Genomic DNA, 24,813 nt, shown 5'->3' with positions numbered 1-24,813 from the left:
TCAGTCAGGATTCTGCTGCGTTACTTCTTTCATGCAGATCAATAGTTGCACGGTCATGATCGGGGTCAATATACGATCCATAAACTGATCCTGAAAATAGTAGAATTCTTAATCAAATATTAGTTTCATATCAGAAATTATCTCTAGTTGATTCGATTGTGCCATAATAATCTTAAATTTCTAAACACATGCTAGAATTCTGTTCTGAACCAGTTCCTCACTATACTGAAGACATGATTGTTAAATTTTCTTTGCACAGTTAAACAATGACTGCCGGACGGATGTTTTGATCCATTGTCGCCATGGCAATGACAATGTTTTCGCGCATTAGCTTCATCTCTATTATGTATTTGAATAAGATGAGTTCGTAATTTTCACTTTATATACTCGTAGTTCATTTCTCTATGTACTACAATTTTGAGATGACCAGAATGCTCTATTTGTCAGAGCTAATTACAGAATCAGTCATCTGGTGTCTTGAAATAAATGCATGATATCCAAAAGTATTAAACTATATACAACTTATTATTCCAGATAAAAAAATAACTTAATTATCATGTAGATTTCTATAATTTGTACTTTGATTCAGGTTAAAGGCAGGTAACAAAAGATGCCAAATTATCGAGTCTTCAAAGATTTTGTATCAACTAATTATTTTTTTACGTCACACCATCACCGTACAGGTCATATAGCGACTTTCTACCTTTACTGGTGGACTAACACCTCAGTTAGGTGTCCCTTCATATATTATTTCAGGCATGAGCAGGCACCTGTGTAGAACCACTGATGTTCCCTGAACTAACTGGATAGCTACCTTGTAACATCACGTTTAATAATCCACAGTATTTGAATCATCACAATTTACATAAGAAAAAAAAAACATTTGTGAGATATTAAGACACTTTTCTTATTGTTTTTGTAACTAGTTTTCTATCATATTTTATTACATAGTTTGATTTTAACTAATTTTTACCATCAAAACCTTGAATGGCAACTTTGCAACACCTCAGTAGAACTACCAACCCTTGGAAAACAAACTAGAAACATCCTATCCAAATTGATCTTAATACAATCAAACAATGTGTACAGCAATAACAATAGTACTTAATTTTGAACTATTTCTTTTCAGTCTGAAGCAAATTTTAAGCCCTAACTCATAGATTGGAAAACTAATGTGAGACCAAATACATATAAATAATATACATGTACTTACATAATTTTCTGGACAATTTTGTCTTGCAAACCATTCCATATTGTACACACAGAATAAGACTCCCATTCCCATAAATAAAGCCAGCCATAAAAAGACATTCCAACTCCGTCCTGTGCCTTTCACAAAGATGAAACCAACTGAAACAAAATTTTAATACAAGTTTCAAATTTGCATTTTATTGTATTTTCATGAATTGTTTAAGACGGAACACATGCAAATGTAAAATGAGCCGTGTCATGACAAAACCAACATAATGCGCTTTCAACCAGCATGGATCCAGACCAGCCTGTGCATTCGCGCAGTCTGATCAGGATCCATGCTGTTCCCTGTCAGTTTCTCTACTTGTAATAGGGTTGGTAAGCGACCAGCATGGATCCTGATCAGACTGCGCGGATGCACAGGCTGGTCTGGATCCATGCTGGTCGCAAACCCACTATGTTGGTTTTGTCATGACGCAACTCAATAGGTTAAAATCCCATTTAAATTAGCAGCATAATATTTTGTTCCAGAATTTACAATATAACTTACAATATTTATTTATGTTAAACAATAGTGACATTTTATATTACAAATCATTTCAGAACTTACCACAAGATTGTGGTAACAACATAATTCTATTGTTTATAAATTTAATGACATTTCACTATATGAAGCTTTATAAGTCTCCTCATATAATTCAACAAAACACAATTATAGTTTTCTTTTTATATAATAAACTTACAACCAGCTCCCATGAACATAAAAAACAAGACAGGATAAAAGAAGCCAAGAGCCATCACTATGACATACTCATGTACCACAGCAGATATCAGAAATACCAATGCCATTGACAAACTCCTATATCTTGGTCCTAGAACCTGCAAAAATTTCAATACTATCATTAAACAACATCATACTAATAATATAATAATACAATACATTATTCTAATAAATATTTTTTTTTTGTAATTTTTCTTTCTAAATTTTTTTAACCCTGATCCTGCAAGATTTGTGCAACTCTTGTGTGTCCTACATATTTTTTTGAACTGTCTGTTGTTACATGGACAATATCTATATGAAAACATTATCATTTAGCTATAACAAGAATAGAACCTGGCCATGCAGAATGGAATTGTCATTTTAGCTCAATTGGTAGAGCTTTGGACTATGAAGCAGGCAACCTGGTTTTGATTCTCAGATGGTGAGAGCCCACCTCTAAATTTGTTCATTTGTTGTGAAGGCAAATAATGGTTGCGGCTAACATTCACAGATATAGTTTAGTCAACAAAGGGAGGATATAGTCATTTAAACACTTTGAAAATAATCCTGATTAATTACTAAGTTTAAGTCTATAAACTTACTCTGCAAAAATCTTTATAAACATATGTATAAAGCCAGTCATGTACAACAATGTTCCATGTTCTGTAATAGCTGGCAAATGATGTTGTGTTCCACCAATCCTAGTTATTAAATAAAGCACATGTGATAAAATAAATACATGTGATTAAATACAGTACAAATATATATATAAAGAAAATATTATCTCGGTTTTGGGGGTCTAAATATGGGTCTAAATTAATCATTATCAATTTCAAATTTATGCTCATTTCTTCAACAACTTAAGACTGGCCTAAAAATTATTTTCTAACATTGTTCAACTAATTATAAACTTGGGGGTATAGGCTGAGGGATTGTTCCAATCCTACATAAATATATTGATCCCCACTTGGAGGAATGTGGTTAATAGGTGTATCTGTTGCCATAGTGAATCAATCTTAACTCATGGCTACAGTAAGGTGCGCAGACCTCTAGGACATAGTTGCTTTGTTTTAGGCAAAGAAGTTATCACTGAGATTTGTGTGCTTTTCATGTTTTGGCGAGAATTTTTTTCTGCTTTTTGTTATCATAAACTGGTTCTAATTCTAATGAAGGTTCAGCGTAGACACAATACCAATAGGAAATATAATTCCATAAACTAAAGCCAGTGGGGATAGCTTTTTTTCAATCTTCCTAAGATTTTATTTAGTTATTATAAACTAAACACAATTACTTACCTTGTAAAACATTCTGTCAGCAAAAACGTAACATTCAGCAAAAGCATTTAACCAGGATGTAGTATTGCAAAAAAGCCTACAAAAGTACATAAAAATAATATTAAAGATTCAGTGTACAAATAACAGAGGTAAAACTTTCAGTCAATATACATTTATTTAATAACTATTGGTATACTGCTTTCTTACTTATATTTTGGAAATTTGAAGTGTTTCAGCCAAATTCCAAGAAATGGAACCATGTACAGGTTCCTTACTTCAACATAGATTATTACTAGGAACCATGTACTTCTTCTCAACTTCTTCTAAAACAGACAATTACTTAAATAAAAATAAAAATATTTTGCAAATACAAAATAGCATACTATCCGCATACAAAAATGTTCTAAAAATGAAAATACCATAAGAAAAGGTAAATAAGTATAAAATGGGAGAAATGAAGAGTAGAACAACTTAAAAACCAGCAATTACATTCCTCAAAAAAATTCTGAGTGTTAAATAAAAAACAGAAACACAAGTATAATTAAGCTATTTCACCTAGTATAAATTAATGTCAGTGGCATACAGCTGAACACAGAGGTGAAAATATTTTGCTGAACACATATCTCCTGTTGAAATCCGGAACCGGCACCACAAAATCTTTCAAATCATGTAGTAATGTCATAAGGCTAACACTTGAGCAAAATTTGACTTAACAACATATCCCCAACGTATCGTGCGTTCTGGATGAACCAATTATCAAGAATAAAAGATATGATTATACAAGAGGAATAAGTTATCACTATTTTTCTTTAATGATTGAACTGAAACTTTGACGCTTTTTTTAAGCTCCGGAAAAGTGGTGGTTGTTCGAAGTACTGTTCATTGACAATTTCCTCTGATGACAGATTAAGGAATACTGTGTGATATACAGGTTATGATTTGTAATCAGTGAACTGACCTTTAGCCCAACATTTATATTAAATCCGTTCAGCACTGTACATTCACACACTTAGTTTGAAGTCTGTTTGGAAAAGTAACTTTCATTCCAGGAAGAAATCCTAATAGCATAACAAAAGTCAGTGGTTAAACATAAGTGGGCACATGTGAGTGCTTTCAAGACATAAAACCTGAAAAATATCATTGGACTCTATAACCCACAATAAGCAATCAGTAAGCATTACTTAAGCAAAGAAAATAAATAAAATTACCTGGGATAATTGTCTCTGTATATAAGTGTAGGTGCAAACAAGAAGTACAAATATTTGGAGAAATCTGGACATAGGTCAGCTCTGTTCATGATCTTTACTATCTGAAATATATACATTTGTTAAATAATAATAATGCTAGAAAATTAGGAATTGATAAAGAAACCCTGAAACTTGCTTTGACATATGTTACAAATTTCATCTTCATGTGCACTTAACCCATCCTTTTTTCCATTTTTTTGTTTGTTTGTTTGTTACTTTCTATCAGTTTCTTTGACTGAATGTAATGATTACCAATTATGTATTACATTCTAGGTGAAATCATTTTATTTACATCAGGAGACTAAATTTAAATGCTACAAATTGTAATCATACAAAGAACAAGAACAATGACTTTGTTGTATTAAAATACATTAATAATAATTTAATGGTGTACTTTAACCATTTAAAAGTATTGAAACACTCGCAGAAATGTGAAGACTATCTGTTGTCTGTTTTAGGAGAAACTTTAATTTTGTTTAAGTTGAGAAGCAGTACATGGTTCCTTAGTTAATAATCTATGTTCATAATTGGAACCTGTATATGGTTCCATCTTCTTTAAATTTTTGTCTGAAACACTTCAAACATCCAAATATAAGTAATTACTACCTTAAACTGTACAAAGTATCAGTCTTAATGATAACGTATAGCCAAAAAACTAACTCAAACATTTTATAACTGAGCAAAAATGTGAGATACCTTTGCTGTTATATTCCAAAACCTTCGGAAAGTTTTCTCTGACAAATGCATGGGATTTCATCATGAACCTCAACTGAAAATATAACACATCATGAAATATTTAATGGATATAAAAAGAAACCTGTTTATTGAAGACAAAAGCCATTCTGAAAAAGGCCACAAGGCCTAGGTTTAAAACATCTGCCTCTTTATCCGTCAGCCAAACCCAAACTGGCCTCAAGATTACAAAGCATTTTCCTGACATCTGTCTCAAATCAGAGCATTTTCATTGAATCAGTGTACATTCTGTGACTGTTTCAGACCAGTCAAACAAGTGTTTCATTAATATTCTTTCAGTTTAGCATATCTTTTTACGTAAATTTGGACTTAAGCAAAATGTAAATCAACATTAGATGCATTTCACTTAACAGAACGTGCAATTTGGTTTATACAGAATTTATTTTAGTTTAATTGTGTAGGAAGCTATAAGCTTATAGACACACTTTCTAATCTGTTCCTGGAACCAACCAGTACTGAGCAATGAGTGTAAAGTTTCTTGCCCAAGGAAACAACGACGGGATTTGAACCCATGCGGCTAGGGATCAACTTGCAATTTACGCCAGCAATTAGTGAGCGTAACTTAAAAAGTTTCAACCTACGTAAATGCGAAGCTAAAAAGTTTAGTGAAACGCAAATAAATACAAAAGTTCTGCTTACGCAAAAAGTTACGTTCAAACTCAATAACTCTAGAACTATTTAGTCTGAAGTAACAGACTTGAAATAGTTCAATTAAGCTCCAAACTATCTTCATATTCAAGTAAAATAGATGCCTTTACTATAAATCACCTATGATAATTGAACATTTTAGTAGTAAACTGTTTATGATGAATGACCTGTTGCTGCAGCAAGTACAAGATTATGTATAACATTATATCATTATAAAATAAACAGACAAGCCACACAGTAATAATTAATTGCAATTTTTTTTTTTTTTATCATTACATCATTATAGTATTTATGTAACATTACATCACTTTCATAGGGGTATTCTTACATCTGTTTAAATTTGTTTACAGAGATGTGTTTACATGAAGAAAGCTGCTTGATTTCATTGTAGTTTGTCCAAAAATAGACCTGGACTGTTGACCATTTCATTTCTACTGCCATAGACTGTATAATAGTTAAAAGAAACATGATGTAGATGATAGTATAAAACATTTACCTGTTCACATGTAATGATGCAAGCTGACCCAGGTGGTATCTCATTTTCAAATATGTATACAACAGGTATGACCATAAAGAAACTCTGGTAAATGACATACAGGGCTAGCCCTACATAGTCAAACAAACCTACAAAAATATAAATGAAAATTTATATTTAATAACTACAAACTACCATTATATTCCTAAATTTGTACAGTTGACAACCCTTTGTATTTAAATTCAAAAACTTATCATAATGAGATTTCAGTAACTTAAAGCTAAATATATTGAGTAGACATTACTCCATGCCTAAAATTTTTAATAGACATGTCCATCTTTTTTCAATCTGTACAAAACCATTCATCAATTTTAGGGAAAAATTCAGCATGCACTGAATGAATAGCTAACAGGGCATGGGATAATCTGTGCCAGCTGATTTTGGTCTGCATTGGTATAATTAGTTGCCACCAGAAGGCTAAATAGACAATGGTTCTTTCTGACTTTAACTTGTGTAAGATAATTGACTCTCTGTGCATATTTTCAGGCATGTGATAGCACACTAGTTGAAGCAACTTCAATTAGCTAGTTCTATAGCTTGCTGATATTAAAGTAAATAATAATATAATAACAAATGCTTACCTGCTTTTCCTTCTGGTCTATAAACACTCCAGCCATAAAATCCAGGGTAGACAATTATCAATGTACTAAACTGCATACATAACCAAAGGGAGACCACTTTTGGAAATTTACCTAAACCCCATGTTAAAAGGTTGAATTCAAGTCCTAGTCTGTAAAAAAAATATTGAAAATGTGAAAGGTAGTTTTTTTAAAGTTTTTTTTTCCATATAGTTAGATTCAAACCCATAAGAAGGCTTCTTATATAATCTCAATACATGCTTCTATGGCTGCATCATACATATTAATCCTAGAATTTATTGAATAAATCGAACATGATTTAGCTACAATAGTAACAATACTATAGCAACCACACTTAAATGTGCAAACTTATTCCTGAGATAATTATTTATAAATATCAACTGTATCTGTTAATCATCATATAGGCAATAAACAGCAATCATATTCTTTCTATGCTAACTATGATACAAATAAATGATTGGAACATTAAATCCAAAGTCCAGAGATCTGACTTGTAAATCAGTGCACTGTATGAATCAACTAGGAACCCACTAAGACCAGATGTCTTCATTCAAGTCTTACAAATATCATTCTTTTTCCCTACTATGAAACCCCTACCTCATGATGTTCTTTTTTAATTAATAGACAATATATTTAAATAAGGGGAACAACTCTTTGGATAACTGTATCAGTCTATTAGATTCTTTATCCTTATACTGATAACTTTCTGTAATGACTGTCTTTCTTTGATTGAAGATCAGTAAATTAAAATATTTAAAGGGATTTCTGTATAATAATAATCAGTTTCAGTAGCCATCAGTGTAAAGCCTGATTAAACTGCACTAAGGTACAGGTCGACCTGGCTCTATACTGGTGACAGAAGCAAGTCAATGTTGCCATTTAGTTGCCAAACAGTACTTACGAGCCTTTCTCCACAATGTCCATGAGTATAGTGTTGATAGAGAAGATGATGAGAATGGCAACAAAAACATGGTATATACTTCGTATATGACTGATCTCAAACAAATCTCTGAAATTAGAAAAACATACGATGAACATATTTAGTACAAAAATATAGACATACTTTGACTTTTAGTTTATCAAAACCTTAGTAAATTGTAACTTCAGTAATGCCAGCTAAATGTCTAGCATTGCAAAATTGACATATTTTAGTGCCAAATTTGAACCAATTGTGTAGACACTGAGACGTACTACAGGAACAAGCTATATAGGAGGACATATGGAGGGTTTTGTTGGTATATCACTTCATATCTTAAAGCAGAGAAAACTTTAATATTAAACTTAAAAATTCATACTTAAAAATGTCAATGAAAGGGTTTACAAAAGGAGAATCACAGTTTAAAATTTGATGAGCAAGAAAAACGTAAGCATTTAAATATTGATAGTAATAACTTACGTCAGTACTGATCGCCTAGCAACAAACTCTTTATCTGGAAGTTCTCCTCTCTCTTTCTTTTTCCTTCAAAAGGTTAAATAATAATCATTTCACTCAGTTTTCTATATATAATTATAATTATGGTGATAAAGAGTGGGATGGAAAAATCTTTGTAAAGATTAAATTTAGATCTATGTACTATAATTTCATTATAATATATTCACATATTGCGACGTAACTTTCATTCGCATTACATTTAAGTGTGATACATATTTACTATTTTACAAAATCATAACCATATGTCCTTGGTCAATCTAAATCTACATGCTTGAACCGGAGCAACAAACATGTTATATATCACATGTATTTTTTTTTTGGTTTAGTTGAAAATAGCAATACTACTATTTATCTATATATAAGAAAAGCTCAGTAAATATAACATTTTACTTAATAGTAAGAATATATATATGTATAAACCCTATCTGTAAAATATAATTCTAAGCTTGTAAAGCAGAAGTATGAGAAGAAATCAAAGATGGCAGTATCAATCCCAACTAATTAAAACTGACTTGTCAGATAATCGAAGCTTACAATTCTTAAAGCTCAAAGTAAGTAAAAAAACAAATTTAGGATCTAACAGTTTCTGTAAAAATAATATGACAATCCTTCAAATGCAATGGAAACATATGTATATGTCAATAAACCCTTGTAGTCTATTTCTTAAATTATGCATACATAATCACCAACCAATTTTGAGGCAATAAGATGTTCATCTTCCCCCAATCATTTTACAGTAAAATTTTATACATGTATTTAAATGTTAAATGTAAAAATACAGATGTTTCATGGCAGAGAAAATTTTAATAAAAGAATCACAGAGAAAAGAAAAGAAATTAAATTTGTACTACTTTGTTGTTGTATTTAATGATACATGAACATGTAACAGTATGTAATTAATAATTCATAACAAACAGATAGAACAGTTAAAAAGATGAATAATTAAGTAACTAAGGCCCTTAAGTGGCCAAAAAATAACTTATGATAGAAAGCAACACACTAAAATAGCCAGACTGTATAATTTTGACCTTTATAAATCATTCACAAGAAACAAAAACTCTTTCACAAGTATGACTTCTAAATTTCAAACTCTAATAATTGATTGGTTGAATCAGATTTGAAAATGACCAATATGAAATGATTATCTGAATCACAGCATTCTGAACTCCTATTTATTACATTCAGTCACTATTACTGGCTAATGCATTAAAAGTTTTTAAAAATAGAATCAGAAATATTATTTCTTGAGAAAACAGCATTTCAATTTAATTTGTTAGTAAAAGCTGTGAAAATAGAAACAAAAGTTTAGCAGCAGTGTGTAAATCTCTACATACTGTTCATTGTTATATTTAACATCTTCAGGCCTAAAAAATATAAAATACTCTTCAATTACATAATTATGAACTTATAATCTTTAGCTAAATATCAAAGCAAGAAATACATGGTATGAGAAAAGACTTCTGAAAGTCAATTTAAATTTAAAATATAGTCTATATTAAGTCATATCATAATATGGCAATTCATAATCCAACTTCACTATAATATTGGATCAGGAGCCCTTCATCAAAATAACAAAAACTCGGTAGAACCAATGATCTTCAAAAAAGACCCAACAGTGAGGGTTAAATTGAAAGTCAGTGCCTTTTTCTTACTTCATCTTTTGTTTTTATTTTGCTGGTCAATCTATCTAACCACATTTCCTGTATAACTAACCAGTAATTATCATTTTTCTGCAAATGACTGACTTAGTGACTACTAATCCAATTTGATTTCTGAATCAGCAGTGGGAGAAAAATGTCCATTAGACTCGGTTTCTTCTGGTTACCGGTATGATTAGTGAGAGTAATGCTTTGTTCTAATACAATGCTCTCACTTTGAGGTAGGTGGGTGCAACAAATTGGCCAAAGGTGCCTTATTTAAACATAGCTTAACTACTTGATAACTTAAAACAAAATCATTATCACCATCAATAACAAACTTTTTAACTTCCCCATCACCCCTTTCATAAACCAGAACAAAATTCATGCATTACTTCTGAAACAAAATTAGTACCAAAAAAGAAAATGTTTAGTACAAACAAACTTAAGAACCATAAAGTAGTCCCCATATACATACACATATTCATGACATTCTTTATACGCATTACAGCAGCTAAATTTAGAAGCAAATTTTTTTATATACAATGATACATACACAAGATTCCAACATCACCATAGTTACTGTAAAATGTGTGATTTTTAAAACTTTTTAAATAGTAATATGCCAGCTAAAATATGCAATGTAACATTTCTGCTATCATACTATGAATAACATTAATCATGCATAATTATGCTCTTCACTATTCTTTATTAACCCTTTCACTGCCATAGGGACGGCTTATGCCGTCCCTGTTATTTTCGGGGTATTTGCCATATGGAAGGCTTTAGCCGTTTCTATAATAATAATAGTAATAATAATAAATTAATAATAATAATAATAAAAATAATAATAAATATAAAGAAAATTATACCATCGACAATAATTATTATACTCACAGATTTGGAAACATATATGATTATTATTATACTAATAACAAATAATAATAATTATATTTATTAATAATATAATAGTAATTTCTTAGAAAACTCTCTGGCAAGTAGGTGATCAATAAAGCAATAACCCTCTGGCAGCGAAAGGGTTAATATCATATGCTATTACTGGTTTATACATAATATAAAAATTTGCCTTTGCTATACAGAACAACAAGCATACAAACAATGTATCAGTGCAATGTGACCTCACTTTTTAGCCTGTTAGTTGCTCAATTTTGATACCATTTTGATATAAATTTTACTATGTTGATATCAATTTTATCATTTTGAAATTGAAATCCCTTCTAACATAAGTCAATGGATATTTTCAAAGTCAAAGCAGGCCAATTACACAATTATAGTGGAAGGGTTAAAGTGAGAAAGATCACATATGCACATCTGCATAAGACACAAAGTTGGAACTTGATAAAAACTGCATAGCTGCCTTCTAAACATGAAAGATCATATACATGGTAATTCAAAACAAGATTGTCTTCCCATTTTGGAAATCAAACGGGATTATCTTTCTCTTTTGGGAATAAAACAAGATTATCTTCTCCTTCTGGGAATCAAGCAAGATTATCTTCCCTCTTATGGGGTCAAACAAGATTAACTTCCACTTTAGTGAATCAAACAAAATTAATGTTCCAATTTTGGGAATCAAACAATACTACTTGCCCATGCGACCACGTGTATTAAACGACTTTTGTCTTAAACGACCACTTTAAATTCCCCCCGATCATTTTCTCTCTATATCTTTAATGTATTAAGTGACTTTTGCTCAACGCGACCAGCGACCGCTAATTAGTCAACTAATTAAAATAAAGCTTTTCATTAAACGACCACTTAAATTTTACCTGTCAAGTAATTGTGTTTTTAGAGAACGCCACCTTGTAATGTCACAAGTGTCAACAATCAAAACACAACAACTAAACGTGTGAAAAACTCTATTTCCCAAACCGTTTTAGCGTATGCAAATGAAGTTAAGTATACGCATGACGTGTATTATTCAATAATATCGGATAAACAATGCAACGCTCCGCCCCTACTGAGATGGTGTATAGGCTTCGCTTGTTGACATTTAGACTGCATTGAATTGACCTTGAACTTGATCACCAATTAAATTTATCTTAACAATTAGATGTAGTTTGTTTATTTCAAATGAAAAATGCACAACAGAAAACATCTTCACTAAAAGGGTTTTCGTGTTGGAGACAAGGAAAAACAACGGAGAAGTTAACAAATTCTGGAAAAAATGTCAAACATGTACATAATGGATCAAAACTGTTTTGCACCCCGTTTTGTCAATAAATATCAGAAAGTTATTTTTTACATTTGCATCCATTTAAATTATCGGAGCATACTAATTATTCAACATTTATATAAAAATGAAGTTGAAAAACATTCCTACCGCATAAGAAAGATGTCATTTATAAATTTTGACTTTTATATCATGCTGATTGTCTTAAGAGACCGTTTCATTAAGCGATCGTTTTGGGTGTTTCCCTTGCGCGGTCGCTAATACACGTTTGACTGTACATGTATTAGCTTCCCCTTTTTGGAATCAAACCAGATTACTTCCACTTTTGGGAATTAAACTTTGGGCATTTGCTGTACTGAAGTTAATGGCCGTAAATGTCCCATAATAAATATGTACATAACAGTAACTCACAAATAATACACAATGAAATTGCTGTAGACTATTCATTATTTTTACTACTGAACAAATTATATACATTTGTACTTTGTATATAAATGTATATGTATGTTTAACATTTACATAACAATCATACACTATACCATGCAAACAACCTTATAATATACATAATATTACCCCTATTTCCATTTAATTTTTGAAAAAATCTTTTCGATAAGAATACGTGGTTTCTGTCATTTTAGATCATAGGAAATAATTTACCCTGACAAAACCAAAGCATTAAATTTGAAACATGGAAGGATATTCTGAAGAAATATAACATTTGGAATCACATAATTTATGCAAAAGCAACTTATGAACACACAGAATAACAATAGCTTTCAGACAGACACATTTTTAACATCATCAGTCCCATCAAACAGCCCTTTAGTCTATATTTAAATGACAATGATACAAAACAATAACTATTAAGTGTCTGAACATTCGCCATTGATAAGATATACTTCTTCGTTCATTAAACCAGGAAAAAATATAAAATTTTCATCCTTCAAGTACATGTTGAATGTTTGATATTTACATGTACTTTGATAAACTATATAAAACAATACAAGTCTAGCATTCAATCAACCCCAGTAATTGTCCACAATCTCATTTAAGTGTACTTAAATCTCATTTTATTTGTAAGGCATTTCATTGAAAATATTCCTCGATGATAAACATAAATGATTCATTTCGTTTCATCGAAAAACGTCATAATTATTTCTCATTATTAAACAATTGTTCTTCATATAACTTCTGTAAAATCAATTATTCTTGCAAGTGCAAAACTTCCAGAAATCAACATTTTAATTTTCAGGCTAACTGACGAGCTTATTATTCAATTTATTAGCAAATATCTACATTTAGCTCTTCTCAATTTCTATGGTGCTTTGGATATCTCTTTTTTTTCTGCTAGAATCTTCAATTTACAAAAATAACAAAATTTAAGTCCTCACAAAAGTTTTTAATTTTACAGTTCATGATTGTAAAAACTATCATTATAATCAAGTAGCAATATCCTCTTATCAAAGTGCACTGACTTTAAACATACTACATACAGTATTCATTCAGTAAGTCACATTACCCAGATTATGAATTACAAAGAGATATTCGAACAATGATATAGAGGTTGGTTAAAAAAAATACTGTAATCGTGAAATTTATATAGTTACATAATTATATGTTCTCATTTCCTCATACATGTATATTAAATATTAATAAGAGAAGTGTATGAGTTTGGTTTAGATTTTAACAACCTGGTATATTTAGACATACTGAATAAAGATGTAATAAATAAGAAGAAAAAAAAGACTGTAATTAATAAAGATCTTCCCTTTTCTTTACCTCAGATATGTAATTTAGATTACTACAATGTATGCACAGGTGGCAGTATCAGTGTTTGGACACCCCACCCCTATCTGCTCCTGGACCCCTACTACAACCCTGAAAAAAAAATAATTCAACATTCTAAGGCTTACTATAAGGTACCAAATACAAAACCACGGATGAAATTATATATAAAAAAAATTTCCACTATCAAAATTATAGTTATAGTAGGCTTTTCACCTTTCTATAACTATAATTTTGATAGTGGAAATTTTTTTTTTATATAATTTCATCCGTGGTTTTGTATTTGGTACCTTATAGTAAGCCTTAGAATGTTGAATTATTTTTTCAGGGTTGTAGTAGGGGTCCAGGGGCAGATAGGGGTGGGGTGTCCCAACACTGATACTGCCACCTGTGAATGTATGTACACTGTTGTGTACCATACACTGTTTTATTTTAATTCAAAAATATTTATATATGTCCAATTTATAAGTAAACTTTCCAATTAAAGTGAGTGCTACCAATTCTGTTCTTTTAATTGGGAATATGGTTGTGACCATATAAGAGCTCAGATGAATGAATGTACAGACTTAGCAGACATCTCAAACACTGTGTGTAGAGCTATAGGTGTACCATGTCTGCCTCTGATCTCAGAGATTGTGTGTATGATCCCTACTTGGGTAACAACAACGTTTGTCATATGAAATCAGGTAAAATGTACTTGTTTTGGGAAGTGGACTTGTGTTGCCAAATAAGCTACAAGCTTTCTTTTCAAGTATAAATAAATAAGGTTTAAACTAATATTCCCCTTTTCAAAATGTACGTAAAATGCCATTCAAACCATAATTCCAATATTTCTGTAAATTCAAATGTCAAACCATGCTACATACTACTGACAATATCACATAGATCATATAAAAAAACAAATGTACATGAAAATGACATTAACCAATAAAAAAAACAACAACATAATAACAGGCAAATGACAAAATAAGTAAATGTTAAAATACTATACTCTTGACAAAAGAACACATTTTTTACTATAGTTACCTCCCTTTTTGGACTCTAAAAGAGATAAAGTTTATCATAAACCTTCCTTTTTAGAATCTTTATATAACTTTAAGAAAGAGAAATATATAAAGAAAAGATATTGAGAATACATACGTATTTCTATTTGTTGAGAAAGACAAGTTAATATTTTCATCATGAACAGATTGATTTATGAGTTCAATGTCCGACAGGAATGAATCAAACGAATCTTCAATGTTTCGCTTTATCTTCTCCGATATTTCCTCTCGAAATTTCTGAAAATAAAAGAAAGATGTATATAGTGTGTGTCAAAGCATCTTCCTTAAAAAAAATCTTATGATAATAAAGATGATGGTAAGTTGACTTCACATGTAACAATCAGAGTTGTCATTAATTTTTTTTCCGAGATGATTAAGTATTTTGAAATTGAGACAATCACTTCTGCTTAAACCAGCCATACAACAAACAGTGTTTTGTAAGTTTAAAGGCAGCCAAAAATGCATTTGTGACTGTCATTTTAGTCTATGAACATAAGACTATGACAGTTAAATAACGTAACATAAGTAGAAGACTCAAAATAAATGCAAGAATCGTTCCGTTAATTAAATCCACATTTTTGCCTCGATGCATGTGTAATTCCTAAACAAAACAAAAAATTACCCACTCACTAAAAATAGGTTAATTAGACATCTCGAACAGGTTTTTGAATGATCCACTTTAAATGATTCTGCTCACCTTTTATCTTTATCAGTGCGGAACTAATCAAAGAAAATCAAAGGTTGAGCCGAATTCATACATGTAAATTTACAGGGTAGTTTTGATGACGTAGCGTGTAATACCTAAAGAGGTCAATTGACTGACACACGACACGTGATAAGTTAAACATGTGAGAATAACTTTGGGTATTGGAACTGTTTATTACGTCACCTTGCTGTCAATTAGCGACTCAACATTTAATCCGCTATAATTTAGGATATGGACAGATAACAATCAATGCCCGGAGGCACGGTTTACATTTTAGATACAGGTGCTGTGTTTGATTTTTTTTATGTTGATTTTTTTTTAAATATCGGGAATTCAAGCTGTAATAACGGGAATCGGGATCAGTGTTGAAATATCGGGATTTTTTTAAATCCCGCCGGGATGTCACATGTATGCATGGCCACCTCCTTTAAGTTCTTATGACCATTCTGAGCAGTGACCCGTGACAAAGCAGCTTCTCTGAAAGATCATACTACAGAGCCAACAGGATGTTTTTTGTAAAATTATCTACACATAGCTTATGATAGATGGCAACCTTTACTTGCTGAATTTGAGTTATGAACTCACCTAACTTTAACATTTGAAAGTTAAATGGATTTCAATATCAAAATTTTAGATTCCAACAATATAAAACTTCGTTAGACGTAACACAGAATTGTGCATGTTGGCTTATAGTCCCCTACACTCAAGTGGCAATGGCTAATAAATTATAGTTCAAGCCAGTTAAATATATCAAAAACTTGTAATTTCCATACATGTGACAATAAGCCATGAAACCTTTTTCCTTTCTTTCTATCATCAATTCATGACATGAAGAGGTCAAGCATCTTTTTGGTCACTGACATAGATTACGGACAGACCAGACGTATGTACGTATGTTTACATAAGATCAAGATATTATAATCTCACCATTGAACTTCCTGTCTAGTCATCATTAACATAAAACAGATAAATCATAATACTATAAACCCTTACTACACTAAATATCTTAAATGGACTTTCAGTCTGAACAAAACCATTCATAATAATACATACAATTTCAAAATATATACTGTCTGAATAGCAAACACTGTGCAGACCATGAACTGTCAGCCGCGCCAACTTATGATGGGCGGCACTGGTCATATGGGTAGACTCAAGCAAAGGGTTAACATGATTTTGTATGTATGATTTATAGCACAATGATAATAGTAAGCAATACCCTTATTCTAAATCAAATGTCTCTTGCTTTGGGAGTCGGAGATATTTCAGTTGCAAAAAGATCAAAAAGGTTGAAAACCCTCAAGAAGTGAGAAATTGTACAGTCTTGTCACAAAAATGACTTGTCACAAAGGGCTATGAGGCCCGATTGCACTGACTAACAGTGCAATCGGGCCTCATAGCCCTTTGTGACAAGTCATTTTTGAAGCAAGCATGCAATTTGGATTAAATCAACAATGAACCTAGTTCTTTGTAAGGTCTCTAATGTTCTATATTTCATGACAATATGAATCCTAAAATACCCTGTTAGATATCAGGAAGGAAATATGAAGTATTTTAACAAAAATACTTAATTGTTTTTACATTTACAATTCACAGGATTCAGACCTACAATGACCACTAACATTACAATTTATTCTCGAAACTCACTATTAATCATAATAAGAGGGTTAATCTTTTATATTATATCAGTTAATTTTTTTATTATGTTTGTTATTTTAATGGTCTATAGGATTCCCTTATTTCAGTTTGAAATTTATAAATATCTAATGAAAAATCCTAATTTTATTCTGTTCTTCCCATTGAATTTCACAGAAAGTCCATGGGAAAAATTATTCACTGGTTGTAAAGGTAAATAATTTGAAGCTGAGATGATTTCAGTATCAAAGCTGCCAATAGTATCGAGTCCATTCAGACTGCCCAGATGTTCAGACTTGACTGGCTTTAAATATACTGGTGACAAAGACTAATCACTTTTGGTTCCAGCAGGGTAAGAGCTACGGGACAACTTATTCTCTTGAACTGAATTCTCTTGAACAAAATGATTCTTCTATATTTGCAAAAACTGAAAACCTTCTCCTGCTTAACTATCATTTTCCATGTAGTATTTAGGTTAAAGGATCTAAAGCTATAACTAGCAAAATAAACTTTATAAATTTTGTGGAAAGTGCAATCCAAGCTTTTTCTGGCCCATTTAAATGACTGATATTGGGTCATGTTCCTAATGCCAAAAATGATGTTTTTTCCCCTAATTTCAAGGAGAAAATTCCAGGAACAAACGATAAAATTAGTAAAAATATTGTAATTTTTGTTACATTTAACTGCATAATGTGCCATAGAAAATTGTAATTGTGGTGAGTTGCATTCAAAATTGTAATATGTACTTATGAGTTAAATATTAAAGGAGTTTAATTAATCAAATATTTAATTTCTCCGTCCTATATTATATATACAATATCAAGGCAGTTTCTCCCAATTTGTCTAAAACATTGTAAGTATTGGGAGGTCGGGACATGTTCCCGAAGTGGAGAGAAAAAAATCCTGCATTGAATCACAAAGTTACCATAATTTTAAGGCCATATCATAAAATGGAGAAAGTTTTAGCAAAAGAGTTACTTTATTATACATTGTGCATTACTTGTATATTAAGTGCTGAATAAAAAGTCTTACAATATCCTTTTTTGTACACCAAAAAATATCACCAGTTTGCTTGTCTGTCATTTACTGACCATAATATACGTGAAAATAATATCAGCACTATATGAAACTGAGAAATGCAAATTAAATGTCACAAACAGCTGCTAATTCTTCCAAATGAAAACTCTCTGGAGTTTAACATAGAGTTTGATCAATACATATACAGTAGCATTGTAATATAATCTGTTGTAAAATATCATCACATCCTATGACTTATTTGTTAAATATAAAACCCCATAAATTATGACAACATGTCACAACAAGATAATAATTGTCCCTAAAAAAAGACCAAGCTATTTCAAGAATGTACCACCTGCTTTCATGAAAATTTACAAATGTCATTCTTTCAACAAAGATGCTTATATATACATGTATCATTAGATTCATGGCTTTAAGTTTACTGAACCCCCCCCCCCCCATCATTTTATTAGAAAAAAAAATACCTGTGTTTCATTTACAAGTCTTTGTACTTTAATTTGTTGATCAAAAGTGTTGTCATCCTCTCCTGCATCTGAAAAAGAAACAGTTTTTCATTTTATACAGATGCCATACACTGTAGTACAAGAATTTTATCTTACTGATGTACTGATGTACAACTTGTTTAGAATCTGCTTATTGGACTTAGACAGAATATCCGGCTTCTATTATCTTGATAATTTTGTGTCATTAAACATGTAGTACATTTAACAATGTTTCTATTATAATGAAATTCCTACAAATGATGTGTATGGTACTTATCATTATTTGTTTCCAAATTTCATAAAAATATTTTAAAACGCTCAGGGGGTGTGTAGATATTTTACTGGAGCTATGCTTATAAGTTGTCTGAAGTGGGTGGTCCGACTTTTAAGTCTGACATTTTTATATATTAAAAAAAAAATTGTCCCTTAGTTGAGGGGTTTGACATTATTCAATTTTATTGGGAGATGCTAACTACTGAAATGCTGGAATACACAATTGTAAACCTGAACAAGGGTAAATCTAATGCCCGCCACTAAAGTGGGGGCACAAAAATCTAAAGGCACAAAACAGGAGCTGAACCTGGACCTCTCAATTAATTATTAAGTGGCAGAAACTCAGAAATCTGGCTAATAACATACTATTATAGGGTTAACAAACAGCAAGGCTGTTGGAAATAGACTTAACCTTTTATCACTACATTTGTATCTATTGTGTCATTGTGAATACTGTGAAGAAATACACAAAATAAACATTTGTCAATTTTACAACTATATGTAGAACTTAAGATGGTGCATTTCAACAAATTACTTAATTTTTACTATTCTAAACATGATGCTTTATGAATCCAGCTATTTAAGGGCATATAAATATCTATCCAAATTATATCAAGTTTAACTAAGACTTATTATTATTGTCAAAAAATAGCTTATTAGTAGCTAACCTTTTTTTAAAATGTGTAAACCTATTTAAAATAAAGGTTCTTGTATCATTTATCAGCTAGTTCAAAAGTTTTGCCATTTGTTACAGCCTATTAAAATTTTATAGAGAAGCAATGACCATGTTATTAACTAAGTACAATGTCCAAACAAATACAATGTATATATAATATATATATATATGATTCATTGACAAGTTGCAATACACTTACTCATTACTTAAAAGGCCTCATTATAGCATTGTTATGGCAAGGGAAATTATTAAATATTGACAATAATTTCATTAGGGGAAGTCCGGCTATAGACTACATGTGTATAATATTTAAAAGGAAATCAAATTTAAAAAAAAAAAAAAATTAAAATATATATAAAGTTCTATCAGTGAAATTTTCCGTGTCATTTCTACTTTTCTAGATGGGTGCCACCATTTTTAATGTAAATCAAATTGATTCAATGATAATGAAACTTTTCGGCTTAAGAAAATCTTCATGCTGTTCCGATTATAAACAGAAGCAGTGCATGTAATATCAAATGACCCTATTAAACAAAATTTGTGGGATAAAAAATGAATGAAATGTTTTTATCTGATTTTCCCATTCATAGGCTTTGCCTACTTTCATATCAAATTCTATATTTTAAGTGATGAATTTATTCATTAATTCAGTCTATGTTGAGATTATTAATAATAATGTTTAAACTAGGGCTACTAGATTAGCAATTCTTATGTTAGCATCCAATTGACAGCCGATAAATCCATCAACACAGCTTTAATTCAAATAGTTATATGCTATTATTATAAAAAATTACATATTAAATACATTTTCATGATGAGTCAATCAAAACACAGGAACTTGAAATTCTATCAAATAACCAATATTAACCATAATATCCAAAAAATATCCCCTATTAGTATATAGTATAAACATCACGAGATGAAGTTTGCAACAAACTTAGATCACGAGAAATAAGCAGAAAATGTTTACTCCTACAAAAGTATGTGATTTAAAAAAGTTATCAGTGGTATTAGATGCATTTATGTATTGTTTATTGAAATGGCCCAATAGGTTATTTTGATCAGTTTTTTGTTCATTTTTTAGAGTTAAATTACATTGACAGTCTCTATATGAACTACGTAAATAACCGAGGTATATCGATTGAAAAAATAGAGTTGTTTCCCTTAGCTTCGAGTAAAATCGATATCTCTAATGCTAAACAATGCAAATTTATTGTCCGATTTTAAAATATATTACACCAATGAAAAGCTTGTAATCTTAGCTTCGTCTCAGTATATATTTCAACACATTGTTTGACACTGAAGTTAAATTTACGGTTAAACCTACCACAAGTCAAGACCATTTTACATACGTTTTATACAGCGAGATATGCATTTGGTTATCTTTACTTGCAATTCTACTGATAAGAAAAGCCTGTCGTCTGCTAGTTCGGAAACTGTCAATCCGTGTATTTATTTACATTGGGGTATTTTCGTTAATATTGGTTATTTGATAGACTTTCAAGTTCCTGTGATCAAAGTCATAAAGAAAGACTATTTTAACACTAATGGTCCGTCAAAATCTTTCACCAATTGGTCTATATTTCTCTTTAAGTACATTCTTTACTACTAACCAAGAAAACCTTTCATACAGAATAGCAAGACGTAATAGTATTGTCTGGGTGCTTGGGGACTTCAATATGCCAAGCATCGACTGGTCAACAGAATCCCTGACAGAAGGTTGTAAGTTCCCAAACATATACACTTATTTCCTTGAAAATCTCATTAACTTGAACCTACAGCAAATGGTCAACATCCCTACCAGAGGTAACAACGTCCTTGACCTGTTCCTCACAAACATGCCTTCCCACGTACATAGTACAAAAACCCTACCTCCCTTAGGCTCCTCAGATCATGACATAGTCTTTCATGAAATCAAAATTAACAGAGGGCGTCCACTTCAATCAAAGAGGGAAATCCAATGTTATAATAAGGCAAACTGGAATTGTTTAAAAAATGACGTAAGTAAATATGCCAAGGTCTATAGTGAAACACACCACACTGATCCCAACAAAGCCTGGATTTCCTTCAAGGACGAACTAAACCACCTTTGTTCTATTCACATACCAACTAAAGTCACTAAAACACCTCGATCGCGATCTACCGTGGTTAAACAAGTTCATTACTCTCAAAATTAGGAAACGTGATAGAACTTATTCAGAAATAAAAGGGTCAAAGTCCTCATCAAATTATTTAGTCAAAAGTTCAAAATACTTTATTTAGTGAAAAAAAAAGAGAAACTAGGAAAGCATAATGGCAATGCTTAGACTCAGACATTTTCAGCCAAAATGTGAAAAATAAAAAATCTACCAATATAATTATTAAAATTAACAAAACTGAAAGCTGTGGTGTGATACCCCTAAAATCAAAAGGTAAAACATTTACTGATTCATTTGCAAGAGCAAATATCCTTAATTTCCAGTTTGAGTCTGTTTTCTCTTGGCCTCAGCCCCTAAGCTTATTACAGGCGTGCAGACAGGAGCTTATTCCAAAACACCACCCATCTATGCCAAAAGTATCTGTATCGGAAGATGGTGTGAAGAAACTTTATAAAAGACCTAAACCCAAATAAAGCTTCTGGTCCTGACCAAATATCCCCTAGGTTACTAAAAGAGCTCCATCAAGAGGTAACTCCCATACTGACCCACATCTTCCAGATCTCACTTAAAACAGGTATTGTCCCAGAAGACTGGAAGCATGCAATAATTGCCCCAGTTTACAAAAAAGGCCCAAAATGCAAACCCAGCAATTATAGACCAATCTCCCTCACATGCATAGCGTCCAAATTGATGGAGCACATCTTAGTGTCCAATATTATGTCCTTTTATGATAAACACAACATCCTTAGCCCCTATCAACATGGCTTCAGGTCAAAACGGAGTTGTGAGTCCCAGCTAGTAAGCTTCTCCCAGGAAATTCATGACAATCTTGAAAGTGGCCAACAAACTGATGTCATAGTCATGGATTTCAGTAAGGCATTTGATAAGGTGGACCATCACAAACTTGTGAATAAACTAGAAAGATTGGGTATAAGTTATGAGGTTACAAATTGGGTCCATTCCTTCCTTAAGTCACGCTCCCAGCAAGTTGTAGTTGAAGGTCAAAAATCAGGAATTCTACCAGTTCTCTCAGGTGTACCCCAAGGCTCGGTATTAGGTCCCTGTCTTTTCCTTTCTTACATTAATGACCTCCCAGATAGTGTCAAAGGTAAGGTTAGACTCTTTGCAGATGATACTGTTGTCTACCTAACCATCAGATCCAAACAAGATGCCCAAACCCTCCAAGATGACCTTCATGCTTTAGAAAAATGGGAAAAAGACTGGTCCATGGAATTCAACCCTGACAAATGTGAAGTTCTCAGGATAACATAAAAAGGAACCCTGTAATATTTCCTTATACCCTCCATAACATCCAACTTAACTCAACTCAAGAAGCGAAATACCTAGGAGTCACTATTAGTCAAGACCTTTCATGGACCAAACATATAAACAACATCACATCTAAAGCTAATAACTCCCTCAGATTCATTAGAAGAAATGTTAAAACTCCAAATAAAAAGATAAAAGAAACTGCATATAAGACCTATGTTAGACCTCAAGTTGAATATTGCTCCATAGTTTGGCATCCTTGGCAGAAATACTTAATTTATAAGATAGAGCAAGTACAAAGATCAGCTGCTAGATACATTTTTAATGATTATGACTATACAAGTAGTGTCTCAAAAATGATAAATGATCTTAATTGGCAAACCCTTGAACAGCGTCGAAACATCAGTGCTGTAACCTACTTGTATAAAATCCAAAACAACATTGTTTTTGTTGACCACCAACACCTTACTCAAACAAGAAATCTGAACTACCTGATACCCTACTCGAGGACACAATATCATCAAAATTCTTTCTTTCCTAGGAGCATACGTCTTTGGAATAGCCTTCCCCTAACAGTTCAGTCTAGCCCCAGTTTAAACATCTTTACTGAGAGGCTTGACCCATTCTATAAATTCTTAACTGCACACTATGTTTTTAAATTAATAGTCTTGTAGAACTTTTATTCTTTTAACTTTTTAATTTGCACATAAATAAATTCTTTTATTAACAGTTCCCTGACAACGCGCCTGCTAGTCATAATCATAATTGATTGTTAAGCAGTATGATGTAGATGTAGATGTAATACTGCCACTTGTTTATCTCAATTGTCCCAAGCATAAATTGTAAAATCAAATACACTCCTTCATGTGAATACAAATATCAACTTTATGTCTTTTGTTTACTTATCTATGTATATTAGATTTAAAGTATGGCCTCTTGCATTAATTAAGTAGATCTCTGTGTGTGTTCAAGTCCGCGATGTAGATCTATAATGATAGGAGTGTCGTCGTTTTTATGCTGTAATTGAGCCATGTTGTAAAAACATTGTCACATGTTTGTTCTAGTTTTTAACTTAAATTTAGTCTTCTCTTTCTAATATTTTCAATTAAAGGAACTTTTGAAGATTTAGAAACTTATTTATATCTAAAATGAACTAAATTACACAAGATCCGGTATAACCGCATCCATATTGTTGCATTTCAATACATAATTTGTTGTTCAGCTGTTGTTTACTCATCACAACACCAGGTCAATAATTATGTTAAACAGCAAAATAAAATAACTTCATATATGACATAAAAGTTAAATCACCATATCTAAACAAAAAGTAATTGATGAAAACATACCTTGTGCGTGATTTCGTACAACATCTCCATTTTCTCCTCGTCTTTCCATCTTTTCCTTTCCAGGAAATTGTTCTGATGCTTTAATTTTTACACGTTGTGAATTCACTGACTACACCGGTCAATCAGCAATCGTAACTTATCGGCTCTTTCCG

The 24,813-nt window shown here is 31.5% G+C and overlaps 1 protein-coding gene across 1 annotated transcript; it reads right to left on the bottom strand.

The window, feature by feature from the left end:
* Nucleotides 1-24,808, bottom strand: LOC132714013 (sterol O-acyltransferase 1-like). Its single transcript, XM_060696748.1, has 16 exons — nt 24,662-24,808; nt 18,942-19,009; nt 15,196-15,335; nt 10,555-10,590; nt 8,404-8,466; nt 7,909-8,016; nt 6,990-7,138; nt 6,370-6,497; nt 5,169-5,241; nt 4,514-4,534; nt 4,102-4,141; nt 3,247-3,322; nt 2,554-2,652; nt 1,935-2,070; nt 1,214-1,350; nt 1-90 (listed from the first exon to the last, which is right to left on the bottom strand). The coding sequence occupies exons 1-16, from the start codon at nt 24,708-24,710 to the stop codon at nt 1-3; spliced, it is 1,413 nt and encodes a 470-aa protein (XP_060552731.1). The 5' UTR covers nt 24,711-24,808.
* Between the last annotated feature and the right edge of the window lie 5 nt (nt 24,809-24,813).

Source organism: Ruditapes philippinarum, unplaced genomic scaffold (genome assembly GCF_026571515.1).
Source record: "Ruditapes philippinarum isolate M1 unplaced genomic scaffold, ASM2657151v2 ctg7327_1_1_1_1, whole genome shotgun sequence".
NCBI classification, from domain to species: Eukaryota; Metazoa; Mollusca; class Bivalvia; order Venerida; family Veneridae; genus Ruditapes; species Ruditapes philippinarum.
The sequence above is the reverse complement of the archived record's forward strand: the minus strand, read 5'-3'. Positions and strand labels throughout refer to the sequence as shown.

What these genes read in the sequence shown, in the direction of transcription:
- LOC132714013 (XM_060696748.1), bottom strand. Translation starts at nt 24,710, where the DNA reads ATGGAAAGACGAGGAGAAAATGGAGATGTTGTACGAAATCACGCACAA. An exon ending in GCATCATTACATGTGAACAG is followed by an intron (nt 5,242 to 6,369) that starts GTAAATGTTTTA and finishes TTATATTTTCAG; the next exon opens with TTGAGGTTCATGATGAAATC. An exon ending in TATGTTCATGGGAGCTGGTT is followed by an intron (nt 1,351 to 1,934) that starts GTAAGTTTATTA and finishes ATTTTGTTTCAG; the next exon opens with TTGGTTTCATCTTTGTGAAA.